Source organism: Megascapheus bottae, chromosome 6 (genome assembly GCF_031878675.1).
Source record: "Megascapheus bottae isolate mThoBot1 chromosome 6, mThoBot2.hap1, whole genome shotgun sequence".
NCBI classification, from domain to species: domain Eukaryota; kingdom Metazoa; phylum Chordata; class Mammalia; order Rodentia; family Geomyidae; genus Megascapheus; species Megascapheus bottae.
In genome coordinates, this window is record NC_143514.1 from 53,126,403 (window position 1) to 53,146,881 (window position 20,479).

A 20,479-nucleotide genomic window follows, 5' to 3' on the forward strand; every position below is an offset into this window, starting at 1 on the left:
TTCCACTGGAATGTTTAGCAAGACTTTTGCTTCTTTTTCTGACTGGACGTTTCTATGTGTGTCATTTAATCCTTATTGAATATGGATGTGAGGAAACAGTTTTATCTAACTATTTAAGAAAATATGACTTACAACTAGGGATATAGCTTAGTGATAGAGCACTTGTCTAGCATACATGAGGCTATAAGTTCACTAACCATCACATAAAACAAAAGAAAACTTGCAGAAAATATGTGTTAAAAACAGACAGACTTGAAAAAAAAAACCAGACAGACTGGGAACTAAGCTCCTCATAAGTTGTGAAGAGTAGAGAATATATGTGATGTAGCCCATATATAACATAGAATTCATGGATTTGTAGCTTTAAAAACTCATGACTTTTTAAATTAAGGCTATTTTTTAGAAAAAATTATAATAACTGGAGCTATAAAATATAATCATTTAAATAAAAGGTAAGAGTGGGTGCTGGTGGCACATGTGTATAACCCTAGCAGTTTAGGAGGCTGAGATCTGAGGATTATGATTCAGAGCCAGACAGGCAGAAAAATCCATGAGACTCATCTCCAGTTAAGTGCCACAAAGCCAAAAATGACCCAATTGGTAGAGTGCTAGACTTGAGCACCAAAGCTCAGGGACAGCGCACAGCCCCTGAGTCCAAGCCCCAGGACTGGCTCCCCGAAATATAAATAAATCAGCAAACAAACACATATATATGTTTTTTAAAAATGTACTTTCTAGTAGAAACAACAGAGTATTTCACTTTTACAATAAAATTCTGAATGTTAATAGATCTTTATTTGATTAAGAATGTGATAAACCAATTTTTTCAAGGTGATATTAGTCACAATTCAAATTTCATAGATATAAAGCAGCATTTCAAAGAAGGAAATAAACTTTGGATTTAGAGAAGAATCAAATATATTTCATAATATTATTTATAAAATCCTTATTTTTCTAGTATTTTAGTTTCAGGATGTTTCATGAACCTTTTTTCATTCTAATAACTTATTTTTTATTGTAATAGACTGAAAAGCATAATTTGGGGTCAAACTAGTTTTTTATTTTGTTACCTGCTACAAAGTGAAATTATTAAATATTAAAAGATTGGCTGGTAGTTTGGCCTAGTGGTAGAGTGCTTGCCTAACATGCATGAAGACCCAGGTTCAATTCCTCGGTACCACATACATACAAAAAAGCTGGAAGTGGTGCTATGCTCAAGTAGTAGAGCACTAGCCTTGAGAAAAGACCACGGACAGTGCTCAGGCCCTGGGTTCAAACCCCACAACTGGCAAAAAAAATGAAAAGATTGATGCCATCTGAAAAAGTTTATCTGCCTCAGTTTTGCCACACTGTAATCCTCACCTATTTAGTGGCTTAACATAGTGACACTGGATCTACTAGGAATGTTTTTAGTCTGGACTGGATCGAGAGGTAAAGCTGAGTGCCCTAGGGTGGCTTCACGCAAGCCTGACATTACTTAGATATTTTCATTAGAACAAGACCTGCAACTCATCTTTGACATTGACATGATAGTGATAGATTTTCAGTAATAGTAGTAGTCAACTACTTCAAAAGTCTCTCCTTAAATCATATTCACCTATTGGTCAAAGGATGTGAAACCTAGACTTCTTAGGAGAAGCAATGAGGCAGTCATTTTGCAAAGAGTATAACAGCCACTATTTTGTGTTCCATTTTAGATGTGTATAGTGCACTGGGCATGAGTAGAGTTAGACAGCTTGGCATTTGTATAATTTCCTCTAATAGTATAGAACGCTAAAAATCTTTAATAAAGATAGAATTGGTTGCTTATGGTTTAGTTAGAGTGTGTAAGAAGGAACTTTAAACATTGCTGAAATGATTATTTCAGCCTGGATACTAAAAACTTTAAAAGACTAGGGGAAAAAAACAAAGACTGAGGTGGTAACAATTCTGTGAGAATAAAAGAAGTAGGCTGAGAATAAGAAGTTTGGAGGACCAAGAGCTTTTCCTCAAGTTAAAGATACAATGAGTCCGATAGTGATGAATAGTGATGTTCTAAAATACAGTAGAAATAAAGAATTCAAGTTGAAGTACTTGGGAGGATTCTTGGCTTGAGTATTTTGTCAGCCTTAAAGATCCTTTCCACTGCTGTAATTTCTGCCTTCTGTGAGTCACTGCTTTCTGTGACACCAGCAACTGATGTCACAAAGGTGTGCGAAGCTATAGAGCACGGTCCGAAGGTGCTGAGGTTATTGGACAGTCGGACAAGGCCCAGGAAGGATCACATCAAAGATGGCAGAAGAAAGAAAGAAAGATGGATGAAATAGTTTGGTTCCCACAGGGGCTGCAGGGAGCCACCAGACCTGCCTTCATTCCTGTATGTTTTCTACTTGAATATCTGAATCTTCTCCCTTTAATTCATACTTGAGTTTTTTTTTAACTTAGATTCTCTTATTAAATTGGGGGGGGGGAGAGGGTGGGATGAACTGAGAAGCTAGCAAAGGAAGTAGGATTGATCATTTTTTAAAAGGATTAAAAATCAAAAAGACATTGAAAATCTTTTGAATGACATTTGAAAAGCTTTATATAACTATAACCCAACTAGTCAGCCATTTGTGGGAAGAAAATATTTGGGGAGGGGAAACTATTAACAAAAATTAGAGCTCTTAAATTGGTTTTCTTTCTCATTTTGCCTAAGATGGGATACTAAGTCAGGCTGTTCTTGAACTCTTAGGCTGCTTTGATGCTCTGGCCACAGCCTTCCAACTGAGTGGGACTACAAGCATGTCCCCCACCATACTCGGCTCAAATTTAGTTTTTCATCTCAAAAACTAGGCTGCTAACCAGACCCGTTGTTAGTCTGTAACATGACTTTTATGCATTTTCACTTTTATAAAAACATGGGTCCAAGTTGGGCTCCACTGGCTCTCACCTATAATGCTAGCTACTCAGGAGGCTTGAGATCCAAAGATCACAGTTTGAAGCCAGCAGGGACAGAAATGTCTGAGACGTTTTCTTTTTGTTGCTGGTGGTGGTGGTCGTGGGGCTTGAACTTTCTGGGCCTGGGCACTGCCACTGAGCTCTTCAGTTCAAGGCCGGCACTCTACCACTAGAGCCACAGCACCAGTTCGTTTTCTGTTGGTTCATTGGAGATAGTCTCATGGCTGGGAGTTTGACCTGGGTTCGATTCCTCAGAATCACATACAGAGAAAAAGCTCTTAAATGGTGTTGTGGCTGAAATGGTAGAGCCCTAGCCTTGACAAAGCCCACGGACAGTGCTTAACCCTTGAGTTCAAGCCTCAGAACTGGCAAAAAAAAAAAAAAGTTTCATGGACTTTCTTCCCAGAGCTGGCTTGGAACTGAAATCCTCAGATCTCAGTCTCCTGAATCACTAGAATTACATGCGTGAGCCACCAGCACTTATCTCTAGCAAACTACCCAGAAAAAGCTGGAGGTGGAGCTGTGGCTCAAGTGTTGGAGCACTGCCTAGATCACAAAGGGGCTCAGGGACACGCCCAAGCCCTGAGTTCAAGCTTGACCGGCCAAAAACCAAAAAAAGGGTCCAGTTATAAAATGGAAATGGAGTTGAAAATTTATAGCTTGTAGAGAACCTTATAATTCTATTCATCTTATATAACATACCATGTAATGTTTATTTATAAACTAATGTTTATATTAATGTTTTTTCCATATAATTAAGTTTATTGGCTTTTTTTATAAGATTAGGGAAAGAAGGAAATTGGCTACTATAAACTTTATTCGCTATTACTATAAAAGGAGCTGTCTAGGACGACACAGATTTGACCTCCCACCCACTGAATCAGCACACAGGAGGGACTGAAACAGTTGGCTTTTGATAGCTTTGTACCTATGGGATATCTTAAAAATGCTTTCTACCTAAGTTTTTATTTTTTATGTTCAGGATAAATTTGTTTACCATTCGACTCCAGTTGACAAATCACACGGCAGACTGCAAAGCAGAACATCACGATCCCAAAAGAAAAAATCCAAGTCACCTGAGAGAAATAAGTATTGCATAAATGCAAAAAGCTACGAACAGCCTACTATTTCTTCAAAATCTCACTCTCCATCTCCCTACACAAAAAGACGCATGTGTGAGCTATCTGAAGACACCAGGCGGCGGCTGGCCCACCTAAATTTGGGACCATATGAATTCAAAAAAGAAACAGATAAGCCTCCATTTGTGATTAGACATGTAGGTGCTCCCTTAAACATTTCCATTTGAAAACAATTATTAAACTGCATGAAAAAGCCAAAATGGCTTTCAACTTTTAGCTTATATGAATAGTTTTTTCTTGAATTGTTCACCAGCAATCTAAAATAGAAAATTAAGTTTTTTTAAAAAACTTGAAAAAGATCAAACTCCATTATGAATCCTCTTAACTATCCATTTCCTTTCTTAACAAAGGACATAAAACATTAAAACTCGAAAAATTGAACTGGGTTTTAATTTACCTTAATATTAAAATGTCAAAGGAGGATTTTCAAAACAGACAAGTTTTCTTGATAAAGGGGACACCTACACTCGTTTCAACTATTTAAATTTAAATTTTTTTAAATTCCTTTGTTTTTTTGGTGGTGGTAGAGATTGAACATGAGTTGTCCTTCGTGTTAGGCAAGTGTTCTGTTGCTGAGCTCTGAACCAGTTCTATTTTTATCAGTGGAGGTAGAACACTATCTAATTGTGGTTTTGATATACATTTCCTTATTGAGGAAATGCAAGCATAGGTAAATGTTAATTATGTATATCTTCTTTGGAGAAACAACTACTCAACTTTTACCCACTTAATAGTCAAATGTGTGATTTTCAAATTCTTTGTGATTCCAAAAGTCTTCAATTATGATGAATATGATGTCTTTTATACCATTATGACCTCATTTTTAGTTAGAAAATGGTTTGGCTTTTATTAACACCCCAGCATACTGAGATGTGGAAACAGCCAAGTTTGACTTGTAAAAATGTGTATGCTGAACTGAGAGTGTTGCCTAGTAGAAGAGTGCTCACCTCACATGCACAAAGCCTTCAAGTGGCAGGGTGCTAGCCTTGAGCAAAAGGTGTCCAAGGACAGTGCCCAGGCCCTGAATTGAAGCCCCATGACTGGCCAAAAACAAAAAAAAAGTGTGCTAAGAAGAGCTTAGCAAACAGACTTAATTTCATTATAGCAAATAGATTACTATAAAACAAACTTGTAATCGAAAACAACCTAGCCAGTAGGATGGTAAACATTTTATCTGCAAATCTGTTTTTTAAAGTAAACATATAATTAAAAATTTCTTTTCAATTTTAATTTTATTTGGAAATGAGTGGCAAGATTCTTGACTAATCCCTTTAACATGTTGTGTGGTATACATACCTTAGTAGTTTTCCTGGAGCTGTCAGATTGAGACTGGGACAGTTAACTATTTTTGCTTCCGAAATTCTGCTTCCTCTAGGTTGATCCTCCAAGTCCCAGGGCTGATGCTGTGTTTGGATCTTCTGGCAGAGACTGTGAACGAGATGGATGGGCCAGAATGCACAACGGTAAACTAGAATTTACCTTTCTTCATTACTTTGTGCTATCTGCAACCAGGGCCTTAACATGAAAACAATCTTCACTACAGTATTGAACAACATGGTGAAGTGTAGCTTTTCACAGCTTGTTTAGGATACCCACATAGATGTTTTCTTTAAAAATACAATTCCCCCTGGCTTCTCAGAAGGCTGACATCTGCAGATCATGGTTTAAAACCAGCTCTGGCAGAAAAGTTTGTGAGAATCTTATCTCTAACAAACTACTCAGAAAAAGCTGGAACTGGCACTGCAGCTCAAGTGATAGTGTTAGCCTTGAGCAAAAGCCCCAGAACCAGCCCCCCCCCCAAATAGAATTCCCATGCTGCTACAAACCATATCATTCTTTGAGATTTGTAGTAAATTTTAACATATTGAAGACTACACTACCTTCTCTTAATTTTGTTCTAGACATTTTCTAAACTTACTTGCCTAAGGAACAGCTTTATCACATACTTACAGATTTGGGGAAACACTACTGAAAAAGAGCAAAGAGCTTGGGGTTAGCGTTTTGGACATATATATGAACCGTGTGGCATCCTTGAAAAAGTTTTGACTGCTTTGATAATTCTTTTATTATTAATAAAAATAACATGGAAATATTACCATATGAAATGCCATCACATATGATCAGTAAATATCAGCTTTTCATATAATTATAATATATTTCAAAAAAGATATGTTCCAAGAGTTTAATCTCTATGAATATGTTTTTATCTTTAGCTCCAGTCAGTCTTATGATTAGTTAACTTCACTATAGAAATAGTTTTTATTTTATAAGACATTTAGATACCATTGTGTAATGAAGGACATTTTAGATTCTAGTATCTGAGGACAGTGGCTAGGGTGACTTTAGCAAATACTCACCAACTCCTTTAAGGTAATTTATTATTCACTGAGAAACTTATAGAGGAAGAACAATGAGGTTAGAATGAAAGGAAAATGGAATCATAACTTGTAGCAAGCTCTGACTCTTGTCTCTAAAATGCGTACATAATCTATTTAAATGAGGAAATGAAACATTCTGAGAACATGCAGGTTTGTGCTTACAATTTTTTTTTAGTACTGACAGTTGTGATCAGTAAGTCTTTTGCAGAATAGCAGATTATGTGAAATTAGAACAGATGTTAGTTTTCCCTTTTGAAAGAAACTTATGGCTGTGGAAAAGTTTTATGAAGCTAATGGAAGTAACTTCGATATATGTATTTCTTTGGAAGAGATTTTTTTGTTGTTGTTGAAGCAATTATGTATCTGATTTTTCTTGATGGTTATTTGCCAGCAGGGCTGTCTTCTTCCCAGCAACTTTCAATTGAAGAAATTAGCTGCCTGTGAAGGTCCAGAGATCAATAATTAGTTGTTCCTTTCTTTTAGCTTTTATTTTAACAAAGAATTCTCATATGCTTTTCACATAAGCATGTATATGTATATATGTGCATATGTATACATATATATATGTAAAGAAATTACTGCACACTGCCTGAATTGTATCACATAAATATATGTTGAAATCTAACCCCAGTGATATGTTGAAATAGAGCCCTTAGTGATTATAGCTGTGGCTGTGCAAAGACTAGAAAACTCTTATTCTCTCTCCCTCTACTCTCAACATAAGATGTGACCTGGCTCTTCTTTCCTGTTGGTACTCATTCATTATGCCCAGTTCTAGTTTATCTTTTTTTCTTTTTACCAAGTTTTTCTGTTTGCTTTCAACTTTAAGGAAATAGGGTATTTTACAACATTATCTGTACCATTCTGACTTTTAGCCTGTTTTTATATCAGTGTTATTCAACTCTATTCAACTCTATGTAACTTAACTGAACTAGATAAGTCCTCCGTGGACATAGGCCATGACTGCAAGCTCGTTTATCTCCCACATTTGGAATTTAGTTAGCATCTCCAATCAAAGTAATAACTTGTAAGAAAGAAAATGATAAGCCTTTTCAAAGTGGGCTTAATGTTTATGAGGTTTCTGAAAGACAGAAGACATACAGTGTTATAGGATCTCCAACTTTTATTAACACAGCTACAAGAGGCTGTATAAGCCTTCAGCGTTACCATTTTTTTGAGATTTAGGCTATGTATTTTATTTTTTCTGCTATTGGTATCTGTGTTGTATATTGGACTTATATGGATTTGGCAAGCTTTTATTTTTAATTTTGAAGAGCACTGAGTCTTACATTCAATGGAGAAGTTGGTCTTGTGTTAAAAAACATTAATATTTTGGCTGACTTCTGGTAGAGTTCAGGGATCCTAGGAAACAAACTGTTGTATCATAAAAAAACAGAAAGGCTAGCCAAGTGTGGTAGCTCAGATTTGTAATCCTAGCTACTCAGGAGGCTGAGATCTGAGGATCAATGTTCAAAGCCAGCCAGGGCACAAAAGGACCTGAGACTCTATCTCCAATTAACCTCTAGAAAACAGGAAGTGGGGCTTGGCTCAAGGGTAGGGCGTTAGCCTTGAGCTGAAGAGCTTGGGGGCAGCACCCAGGCAGAGTTTAAGCCCCATGACCCACAACAACAACAAAAAGCTAAAGAATATCCTGGATACTGAATATAAACTAGGATATCCTGGCTATAAACTCCTAGGGCTCTATCTGTATAGTTAATTTTCTCCTGGATAAGTTGTTTGGAAAACTTAGCATCTTAGGTGCTTAATCAGTAATATCTAACATAATCTTTAGAGTGAGATATATGAAGTAGATTACAAATTGTAAACTTAAGTACCCAAGTCCTAAAATATGTACTGCAGATCAAATTGTATACTACATTGCACTACCACCATTTGAAGCTGTTTGTTTTTTTTTCTCTTGGTACCCAACTGCATTCAGGAATCTACTACTCACGTGAAAATAGCATTTTAAAAATCATTCAGTGGCTGAAGAATTGATAAATTTTAGTTTGATTAATATACTATATACTTTTATATTGAAAAATTTTCACATTCACATATTTTATGGACATAATAGTAACATCAAAGGTGAAAACAAATGTTCTCCTTTTTGATGTCATATTTATATTTCCTTTTTCAGATCATTCCCATGTTGGCTGCTGCCGTGCCAAGGATTATAAGGTTTGTCAGATGAATTACAGGATAATTGTCCTGGATATCAGAAATAGCATAAGTACATATCTGATATACAATGAAAGATTATCATATCATTTAGTTAGAAAATTCAAAAGTAGTAAATCATATCACAGAATGCCATTATTTTGACAGCTATGTCAGGTGTATCCATAGTCCTTTCACAGAATGTCTTCCTACAAGTATTTTTTCTGGATTTGATTACTCAGTTGAATTAACTATTCAGTGTGTTTGTACGAGAAAGAAAAAGAGAGGGAGAGGTAATTTTAGCAACATAGTATTTTGTTTAAATTTGCTTTCTTTTTTATCTCAGTATTTTAAATGAAAGATCAGTATCAGATATTTAAATGGATGCTAGCCTTGAACAAGATATATTTCTAAATACAGACTAGACATTGTGTTTGTCAAGACTTTGTCTGAGGTATGCTCTCTTTATGAAATACCAGGTTGAGGGCCAGGAGTTTGGCCTAATGGTAGAGTGCTTGTCTAGCGTGCACCCAGGTTTGATTCCTCCATACCACATACATAAAAAAAGCCAGAAGTGGTACTATGAATCAAGAGGTGGAGCTCTAGCCTTGAGAAAGCCAAAGGACAGTACTCAGACCCTGAGTTCAAGCTGAAGGACTGGCAAAAAAAAAACCAAACTGACCAAGGATTTCTGATTACAAACTCAAAAAGCTTATATTATGTATTACATATATATTATATGTCTATATATTATATATACACACATTCATACATGTATTATACATACACAAACTACATTTTCTGTATATTGGTGTGTACCTAGGCTGATTTCATAGCTTGGTTGTTTTGTGGGGTACATTCTGCAATAAAGGTAGTTATATAGAATATATATTACAACTTGGCATTTCTTTAAACTTATCTCTAAAAATGGCATAGCTGGATCATAGGGTAGCTGTATTTTTAGTGTTTTGGAGAACCCCATACTATTTTCCACAATGGCTCTAGAAGTTACATTTCCAACAACAGTGTGTTAAGGATTTCTTTTCCTCCACATCCTCTATAGGTAGTCTTGCCTGGGTAATAGAAGCTCAATATTATTTTGAATTCCATTTCCTTAGTAGCTAAAAATAATTTTGATTTCCATTTCCTTAGTAGCTAAAAATAATGAGCATTTTTTCTGGAAGCATTTCCAGGTCATTTGTCCATTTGAACTAGAGTGCTTATTGTTTTGTTAAGTTCTTTATTACCAATTCTGGATATTAGTGCATTGTCAAAATGAAAGCAGTGCCTTCATTTTGTGTGACCATCTTGTTAGGTAGATACTTTAAGTCTGTCTCTTGTCTCTCCTTGCCTGAGTAGATATTTTACTAGAATATAAGAACTACAGTGGAAGTAATTCTTCTGTCCATCCCCAGAACAAATGAGGTGAAGCTAAACTAGGCTATCATTTACTTTATGTGTTTTTTATATTTACCCTTTATGTTAACCCCACTCCTATTCAAAAGCCTTTTGCATACACATATCCATAGATATATGTATATGTTTGTATGTAGATATACAAACATATATGTAGATAGAGCTAGATATAGAAACATATATGCATATTTTTAAACAGGTTATCAGGACACCCCATGGAAGAGACTTTGATGACTCTTTAGAAAGGTGTGAAGACTATTTGAGCTCCAGGTCATGTATGAAGCCCCAGCATTCAGCGAGGACCTTACTAGTCCACTCAGCGCCCTCAACAGTGCCGAAGCATTGCCAAAGCCCCATGTTAAATCGAGCTTCTCTCAGGGAAAGGTAATGGGTAGTCTTTGTTTTGACATTAATCCCTTGAATAATCACTAATAGAAACAGAAATCATCTGCCTGTTAAGCGAGTATTGCTAAAAGTAGAATTTCATTTGGAGGCTTATTTAAATGTTTTTAATCTGGTAACCCATATCTCAGTTCACTAGAAGTGAAAAATGAAAATTGAAGTATGTAATAATTAGTAGACTCTTAGGTATTCAATATTAGACATGTCAGGTTCTGTTATCTGTTGATCATATTGGTACTCTGTTCATGGTTAGATGCTATTTTCTTATTCAGCCTTCTCCTGGTGAGCCAAGGCAATCTTAGGATGCCAGCTCTCCCTCTAAAGGTGCTTTGGAAACCCAGGCCAGACACTTGGTATAATTTGGATATGAATGAAATAATTTTTCAAAAGTAGGAAATTTCTTGCCCTTGTCACAGATAGTAACATAGGAAGAGCTATTTTAAAATGTTCATAGGAATTAGGAAACTGAAATTTTTATTTTCCCCCACTTTTTCCTAGAGTAGCCATTAAATCCTATGATACAGGGTTTTGATTAAAATTCCTTCTAGTTCATTATGTTAAGCCTTAATTGGTTATTGAAACATTAGACACACAACACACACTCTCTCTCCCTCTCCCTCCCCCTCTCTCTCTCTCTCTCTCTCCCTCTCTCTCTCTCTCTCTCTCTCTCTAAGATTCAGAAAACTTGGCCAGGCGCTACTGGCTCATGCCTGTAATCCTAGCTACTCAGAAGGCTGAGGTCTGAGGATCGAGGTTTGAAGCCAACTCATACAGGAAATAAGACTATTATCTCTACTAAAACTACCCAAAAAGCTGGAAGTGGAGCTTATGGTTCAAGTGGTGAGTGCTGGCCTTGGCAGCCAGTACATAGGCCCTATGTTCAGGTTCCCAGGATTGGTACTCCACCTCGCCACCAAAAGAGGGAAACTGTAAGGAGAGCTTTTCTGGTGAAGTCTGGTAACCTGAGGGAATTTTCTTTGATTTCAACATTGTGTGTGTGTGTGTGTATTTCAGAATTATATGCCCTTGTAGTTTTGTTAATCAGGTCATATAGTTCTATATCTTGGATATTTTACAGATCTTTATAGATCTTGCATCACCATAATACTATAGTGGTAGCCTCAATGTTATGCTTTATCCTTAATTTTCTATACCTTCACAATTTCATTCCATGTTTTGACTCTATTTTTTTCAGTTTTAAATTCTTTGCTGAAGTTATAATCTAGTTAGTCTTCTTTATATTTCAGTGCTGGGAATAACTCAAAATATGTAGTAACATTTATACAAAGCCCCTAGTTCTGGGGCTTGAACTCAGTGCCTGAGCACTGTCTTGAGCTTTCTCAAGTCTAGAGCCCTACCACTTGAGCCACAGCAACACTTCTGGCTTTTTCTATGTGTGTGATACTGAGAAATCGAACCCAGCTCTTCGTGCATGCTAGGCAAGCACTCTACCACTAGGCCACACTCCTGGCCCCCTTATACCATATTTTTATGCTCACTTGATACAATTGCTTCTTACTAGAGCAAAGTGAGTGTTTTTAATGATAACATTGCCTATAATTTAAAGGTTAGTTGCATTTAAAATAAAAGAATACAATGACAATGTAGTCTGGAATTCATTTGAATAAATCATTTAAAATTCTATTGATATATTTTCTAGGCACACATAATAGTTTTTAAATTTTCACTAGGTAAAGCACATCTACTGGTGTGTGTGCATTTCCAAAAAATAATCTAGATTCTGTATATTAAAATATATCTTTAATACATTACTAGCGACGACAAATATTTTATTAATACCACAGCTTTAAATACAAGGCATTCTCTATTCTGTTTTGTTCAAAATAATTGGTAATAATTTGCAGGGTGTTTATATAACCTATTGGAATCAATAAACAATTTAAAATGATATAAATATAGATTTTATATGCCTAGAAGCTAGAAGCAATATGGCAAACACATAACTATATGAGTTTATCTGCATAAATATTCATTGAAATTAAGTAAATTATTTCTAGTAGAGTAAAATGATAACTCCTTAATCATGTCTATTAAAAAAACAAAAATTTTAAATAAACATTTGTCACTAGCCTGAAGCAACTGAATTTTTATTATAGTGAAGGTGCTTCCTTGAGCCTTCTTAAAAATACAGTTAGCATATCTAAAATGATTTTAGTTTTGGTTGTATTTCACAATTCTACTTCTTGGAGGTAAAATATTAATATTTTATGATTTGAAATATATTAGAATCTACATCTATTAATAGGGGCATACCTAATTACAAAGGGACCCATATAGTTTTTGAATCATGATTAGTTTTAATTTTTATAAATCAGTTTAATGAGATTCCTTATACCACAGCACAGACTAGTGGATTCTATAATACTGAAGAGTTCCACTTGCAGCTGTATAGGTAGATCTCACATTTGTAAGATTTGTTTATATAGATTATAAACAATAGTCTGCCACTGTATTTGCATAAATACAGTCAAACCTCTTTTGCATATGCAGGAGATTATTGTTCTAAAATGTATGCTTATGTCTATATTTATAAAGAAATTTATAAAGAACTATATTTTGAAATCATTAAAATAATCATGTATGAAATATATAATATCCAAATGTTATTGAAATTATTGACTATGAAACCTGTTGTGAAGACTTAGTAGTGCAGCTGAGAATTTATATGTTCCTATCATCCTTGGTCAAGGAAGGAAATGTTATTTTATTCACCCAAGGGTAAGAAAAAATTCACATCCTGTCTCTGAAATTTGGAAAAAGTATCTTTCCCTCTGCTATAATTTTTTTTAATGCTTACAGATTCCATTCTGATTGGTGTTCACCTTCAAATTGTGATGAGATCCACGACCGGGTAAAAGATGTCTTGAAATCACATCAGGCTCATCAAAGGCATTTATATGTTAGTTTCTAAACTTTTATTTTAAAAACTCCTAGGTAGTATAAGAAATTACCTAAGATGCCTAAAGATCAAATCATAAAATAAGCCAAAGATCCCTGGTGACAGATTGAGAATTCTAACTTTAGGATTGTCAAAACGCATATACTCAGTTAGTGAGCTAGTGACTGGACTGATGTGGATGGCTATCTTTGGTCAATAAAGAGATTATCTCAGAAAGCTTTAGTAAAGCAGTATCTTGAGAGAGAGCCTTAATCTGGGAACTTGAAAACAAGGAATAGTCATGGCTCAGAAGGTCTTGGATCATCCTGTTCGGGTCTAGGTTGGAGTTTATGGAGAGGGAGAACTTCTGACAGGGGCCCTGCAGAGAACTTTGAGTGCTGGGGAGCTTCACAAGTGGTGAAGCTAAATGACTAAAGGTTGCACTAGAAATTGCCGAACAGGTGACTGGCATAATATTCAGCCTCTAGAGCCTGATTCTGGCTACGCATGTTGGCTACAGGTTAATCTGAGGGACTTGACCTCAGACCTTCTGAATTACAGATCTCCATAGCCTCCTGTGGAGATGTGAAGTGCTAGGCAGGGTCTGAGCACTCTATAGCCTCTTCCAGCTATAAGAGACGCCAGAGCTTGGCTCCTGAGCCACACCCTCAGTTAGTATTGAGAAAATAGTACCTCCAATTCTTGCCCTGGTACACTGAGACTATTTTAACCGAAAAGATTGAGCCTCTGCTGTACAAATAACAGTATCAATGCATAAACACATAAATAGTTAAAAAATCAAAGCAACATTAGTCTTCCCTAACTCAAGAAATATATTATAACAGGCAGTAATGATAGTGAAATAGATGAAATATACAGAAATTAAAAGCCACAGGGGCATGACATGGCTACTTGGACAGCTTTCTGTTTTATCCTAGGAAGCTATCCATCACTGAACCAAAAATTAGTGAAATTCATGATCACAAAACTAGTGTTGCAGAATATTGTGCAAATATCTATACATTCTGCAAATATCTATATTATCTATATCATTATACATTTAAAGAAATCCCCATAAAAATTTTAGTGTCATACTCAAAGAACCATTTGTACATCAAGTGAAAATTTCCTGAGGAGTGAATGTGTAATGTATAAAATGATTAAAAATATTTGCCAGAAATTCAGTAGGGAAATAATTAATATCCAGACTATATAAGTAGTTCTAGTTCAATCAATAAATGAACCAATGAATTGTTCAACATCTTTAGTCATAGAAAAGTGTGAATCAGAATGACTGAGACATCACCTTACCCAAACAGAAAACCTCAATAACAAGAATTCAAAGGAATAAGTCAACATAGAGTTGAGATAACCACAAGTCCATGTTTATAGTAGCAGCATTCATAGTAGCTAGGCTAGGTTCCCATCACAATGAAACATAAAGAAAAGACCGTGTACATATACTCAACTATTACTTAGCTATGAATAAGTATTAAATCATGTAGTTTGTAGGAAAATGAATAGAACTAGAGATCATCATATTAAAGCAAGACTCAGAAAGACCATTCTCTTTAATATGTAGAATGTCTTATGAACCAGAGTAAAAACAGAGGGAGGTGACTGGCTACAAAGTACTTTGTAAAATGAAGAACATTTCCCAAAGAAGCAGAAACATCATGTCAAAAGCATTGAGAAAACAAATTAATGGCTAATATCTTTAAATTTTTTCAGGATGAGCGAGACCCGGAGAAAGATGATGAACTGGAACTGAAAAGAGGTCTTTTATACAGAGACCCTGCTTATGACAGTGACCCTGAGTATAGGTATGCATTTGGGTGGTAACCTTCCCACAACTGACACACAAATCACCAGCTTCTTTATCTTCTAAATTTTAAATTTTTTGAGAAGTTTAAAAGTTTTACTATGTAAATGTGTCCATTGTTTTAATGTCTGCAAATATAGCCAGTTAACCATAGTTTTTGTCATCCTGCTAAAGATTTATTTTATTTCCCTGCTAATCAACATGTTACATGATATATTTACTTAAAATTAAAATAGTATGTATAGTTTAGATTAAGGGTAACCTTTTAAAAATTAATGTAAGCAAATTCTGTTCTAGCCTAAAATTTCAGGAATGTTAGTGTAATAACATTTTTTTGCATGAATATAATAGCAAAGCTCATTTTGAAAGCTCAGGATTAAAACAAGTCATGAGTATATATAGTGAAGGCATCCCTAAATCCTGGCTACTACTATAGCAATGGTTACTATTTCCTGAGATTCCTGAGGAACTGAAGTAAATAAGGGATTATATCTTCCCTCCAAGGTTTCAGTTACTGGCACTCTGCCTCTTGACCCAAACCTCCCGTTCCAGTTTCTTACTGGTTACTGGAGATGAGTCTAATCTATGCTCATGGGCATAAATGTGAGTGTGATGGCCTTTCCCTCAGTGGGTTAGAGCACTTGCCTAGAATATGGGAAGCCCTGGATTTGGTCCCAGTCACTACAAACAAAACAGATAAGCAAAACAAAACCCAAAGTTGTATGCATACAAATGTATTTGAAGGAGAAACAATCCAAAGAGGAAGAGAGAAGTTCAGAGCTTTATTCACAAAAATAGAAATATGAATTACCATCCCGATTTTGAGTACTTCACCTATATGGAAAGGCTATTTTCAAACTTTTGGCTACCTCATTACCTGGGTTACTTCTTTAAAATGTGTGTTTCTACAACCTTCATGGATTCTGAGAGCTAAAAATCTTCATGATGATTACAATACAGGTAGTATGAGGACCACATTTTGAAAAGTGCTATTCTTGAGTTAGTTTGCTGTAAATCACAGTACTGATTCTTTTTCCAGTTCACCAAGCAATGTTAAGCCTTGGATCACTGAGGACTCTGTGACAACATAAAAGTTCTGCTTGCACTTTTTAGTAATCCCTTTGTAACCCTTGCCACTTCTCCTCTGTGCACTTCTCCTCTGTGCATACTTGGATGGGTTGTCAGTCCTTTAAGTTGACCTCTTTCTAAAAGTTTTTAAAAGTATACTGTAGAAGCTAGTTTTATCTTTAATTCCTGTGATATACAAAGAAAAGATATCACTTTCACTTTTTCCAAAGTTGAGAGAGAACTCATTCAAAAAAATTGCCCCTTTGAGAGCCTTGAGGTTCCATCAGTGGAAGTCAAAGGGGAGTTAGAGAAATCCTTTGTAGAGGTTCTGCTGTGGGAGTCCAGAGACCCTGAAATGACCAAGTGAGAGGCCCAGAATCCCTTCTCCCCAAAGAAATAGCAAAACTGGTCACTATCAACTTCAGAACTGTGGATTGTTGTGGCTTTTTTTTTTAGTCTTGTTTTGTTTTTTTGCCAGTCCTGGGGCTTGACCTTTCTAAGCCTGTGTACTGTCCTGAGACAAGGCTAGCATTCTACTTTTTTGGGTGCTAAATTGGAAAGTCTCATGGGCTTTCTTGCTTCGAACCTCAATGCTCAAATCTCAGCCTCTGGAGTAGCTATGATTACAAGTGTGAGCCTCCAGTGCTCAGCTATAATTGTGGGTTTGGACAAAAGACCCAGAACAAATTGAGACATATTCAGGTAGAAAACCTCAGAACAATGGGATTCTATAGCAACCTGCAGCTTCCATCTCCATTCCTCAATAGACAGCTCCATAGCACAAAAAATTTAGTAAGGCAGTCACGTTGAAAGACCATTCAGTCACTATCCCACCATAGGCCTGTATGTATCTCTGTCTCCCTGTGTAAAAAAGTGTTCTGATCCTTTCCTACCCTTTTCCCATAGCTCGTTTCAGCGGCCACGTGGCAACCTCCATTTAGATGACGGCGAGTACTGGTCCAACAGGGCAGCTTCTTACAAGGGAAAGTCCCACCGACCCATGTTTGAGAACAGCATGGACAAGATGTACAGGAACTTATACAAAAAGGCCTGTAGCTCCGTTTCTCATACACAAGAAAGCTTCTGAAACCGCCCACCATAAACTGTATGAGTGTCCATGTTAGCCTCTTAATGAAAAGTTTCATGTGATCGATATCTGTACTCCTTTCTTTGAAAAGAGGTGATTCACTAAGGTAACGTGGTTATATTTGAATCGAGTGCATTATTTCAGGTGGTAAATTAGCCTAGGCAAGCCTTTCTGTGGCAGAAGATAGTGCTGTGTCTAGATGTCACAACCCAGCTGAACATCCAAGATTCTCCACAGCCTGTAGGTGACACTACCAGCCAGTGATGGGGAAAAATTCCTCTCCAGAAACACACGGTCCTTATCTTGTGATTTTTCCTTTCTCTGCTTGATTATTTTGTTTGGGTAAGACTTAAATTACAAAATCACTCCACAAAAATGAATTTCCCAAGTTGGAACCCTGTTTAATATTTTCGCTCTCAGAAAAGTCATTATGTTCTTAGCCCAGAAAAATAGCTCTTTTTCAAGCTCATCTAATCATTCACTCTTCCTCCTCTGGAAGAACTGCTGAGTTATCCTAAAAATCTAACAATTAGCTAGGAAATGGCCATATATGATCCACACTATGAGTAAAGAATTTTTAAGGTGATTTTCTTAAGGCCATAGATTTTAGTGCAAACAAAATTGGAAATTAATCCTTGCTAATAAGCAAGCAGAAACTCAAAAAAGAATGTTTTGTTGAAATTTTGCCTCATTGGCATTTTCATAGTTATGTCCCAAGCACTCTAAAGAACATTTGGCAGGATTTGGCGGTACTCATCTGTAATCACACTTATTTGGGAGGCAGATCCAAGATCATTGTTTGAGGTCACCTGGGCAAGACTAATGAAATACTATCTCAAAAACAAGTAGAGCATGGCAGAACATGACCATACTTCTACCTGTTCGTGAGGTAGAGGTCAGGGAATCAGTGTGAGGCCGACCAGGGAAAAGATAGTCTACCAAACACACACACACACACACACACACACACACACACACACACACACACACACACGCATGCACATAGAGACAGATACACACATACACACAGCAAAACTTTATCTCAAGTGGACTACACCTAGCCTGAAAGTACTTTCCCCTGAGTTCAAACACCAATACTATACCCTAAAGAAGAATAAATGAAACCCAACATTTTTTAAAAGAGGGCCTTTGGAACCACAGAGAATACAATAACATAGCAAGGTGTAGTTAAGAGGCACTCAGAAAACTTTGACGGGTTAATAGTTAGGTACTCATCCTTGACCCCAAAAACATTTTTAAAGCAACACTTGGAAAGTATTCAGAAAATGGGAATCAGAAATAGGTAAATTTTGCTCACAAGCTTTCTTATTGATTCCATTATTCCACAGTTAGGATTTCAAAGGACAAAAAGTTGCATTATTTACACAGAATTTAAATTGAAATTGGAATGTGACACTAGTTGACTTTTTACATACATTTTTTAAGATCAAAAAGGCATCAAAGATAGCAGAGATAGGAGCTAAGAGTCCTAAGCTTTTACTTCATTTTAGTTTAGTCTCTTTAATTTTGTGGTCCTTATATTCCCCAGATATCAAATGAAGAGAATGAAGTAAATAAAGTTCTGTGAACTAAAATTACAGTGCTACAAGATTGTTGTAGGAATATACATGTCATTTTTGTTTTTATCAGAGTTTGAACTCGGGGCCTTATATTCAGTCAACTTGCTCATTCAATTGGTGATCTACCACTTGAGTCATGCCTCTAGCCATGGTTTTTTTTGTTTTTGTTTTTTTGCTGGTTATGTTAGAGATGGAATCTCGTGGACTTTTCTACCCAGGCTGACTTAAAACTGAGATCTTCTGGATCTGACTTCCTTAGTGGCTAGGATTAAGCACATGCTCAACTTAGATGTTTTTTATTGGTCATATAAGGAAAGGAATACTAGTATCAGAGCAATGCTTATAAGCTAGCATTGTCTGACAAATCAGCACACAGGACCCCCACAGTCATAGGGAGACACTATAGGAAATCACAGTTCCCTCGATCCTGGTGACATGCCCTCACTCTTGGAAGGATCATGGTTCCAGTCCAGCTTAGGCAGGAAACACTCCCTGCCCCACTCTGAGCAGAGAGCTGGGAAGTCTAACCATAGGCTTTTGCAAGCAGCAAAATAGCTGTCCAAAAATAAGATTGGATACATGGCTCAGCATTAAGAGCATCTATCTGGGAAGCACAGAACCCCATGGTTTAAACCCCAGCCTCACCCAAACAAGGAAAAAGGGAAAAATAAATCGTGATGTAAACATTGGATAGTATTTACTATCTGACACTAATGCTCCTTAAGTATTTACTGCACTAACCCAGAATTTTCTAACTGAACTGACCATGTACCAGTATTCGTTATTGTAGCGTCCACTCCTAGTTACTCTAGTTCCCCAAAGAGAGCGACCGACAGAAGCCAGATCCCATGAGCACTGAGTTTTACCCTCTGGTTGTAGGTATTCAGTGATGCTTTATACCACAAGCTTTTTGAAGGTCAACAGTGAATAGACATACCAAGGGACATGAGTATATTTTTCTGTGGTTGAAAAACAAAAATAAAAGCTTCTTGGCATTTAGAATTTGCTGTTAGGTGAAAAGAACAAATATATCAAAGGCAATGACCTACCACAGAAAATCTCCATTGCTCCTATGTCTCATGAGCTATGGCAAGAGCTCCAAAATAGCACTCAAAACTTGAACTGATTCTGAAGAGCCTTTTCTTCTGGATTAAATTTGGCCATCTCTGTGCAGGATGGGGTCAGATTCATAGACATGTAGCATCTTGGATAAATGGGATAAATGTCTGATCATCTGCCATTCCCATCTGCCATTCCATAAAGGAAGAGCTGGTCTATGTTTTGCCATTACTGTGAGTTCTTATGTATTTCTTGAAAGAGAAAATTTTAAGATGGAAGCAGAATGGGAAAAATTGTTTTATCTCTTCATCCTTATGCTACATTACCTGCCAATCTTGGTAGTAATATTGGACTTAATATGAAAAATAGGCTTTGCTTTTCATGTATTTTGTTTTCTAAAAACAAAAAATTTTTAAAGCAAAATTTAGGCGAAATACTGTTAACTTCAAGAACAATAAATATATGCTATTGTACTGAAAGTCTTCTTTGTGTCTAACTGGCTACACAACCTTAAGTCACTGATTTTTCTGTTTTCTCACATGTAATAAAG

General features: G+C 36.3%; 1 protein-coding gene across 2 annotated transcripts in view; it reads left to right on the forward strand.

Annotated features, from left to right (window-relative positions):
* Spata6 (spermatogenesis associated 6) overlaps positions 1–17,356 on the forward strand; it is a 69,137-nt gene extending 51,781 nt beyond the window's left edge. The window contains exons 1-8 of one of the 2 annotated variants that reach the window (XM_090334887.1): positions 2,211–2,356; positions 3,902–4,195; positions 5,434–5,521; positions 8,577–8,617; positions 10,212–10,396; positions 13,235–13,334; positions 15,045–15,136; positions 17,110–17,356. In XM_090334887.1, the coding sequence (XP_090191013.1) occupies positions 2,294–2,356; positions 3,902–4,195; positions 5,434–5,521; positions 8,577–8,617; positions 10,212–10,396; positions 13,235–13,334; positions 15,045–15,136; positions 17,110–17,290 (1,044 nt within the window). In that variant the 5' untranslated portion in view covers positions 2,211–2,293 and the 3' untranslated portion in view covers positions 17,291–17,356. Of the gene's footprint in view, positions 1–2,210; positions 2,357–3,901; positions 4,196–5,433; positions 5,522–8,576; positions 8,618–10,211; positions 10,397–13,234; positions 13,335–15,044; positions 15,137–17,109 lie in introns of those variants that run through there. The other variant, XM_090334886.1, reaches the window with a different exon arrangement.
* The last annotated feature ends 3,123 nt before the right edge of the window (positions 17,357–20,479 follow it).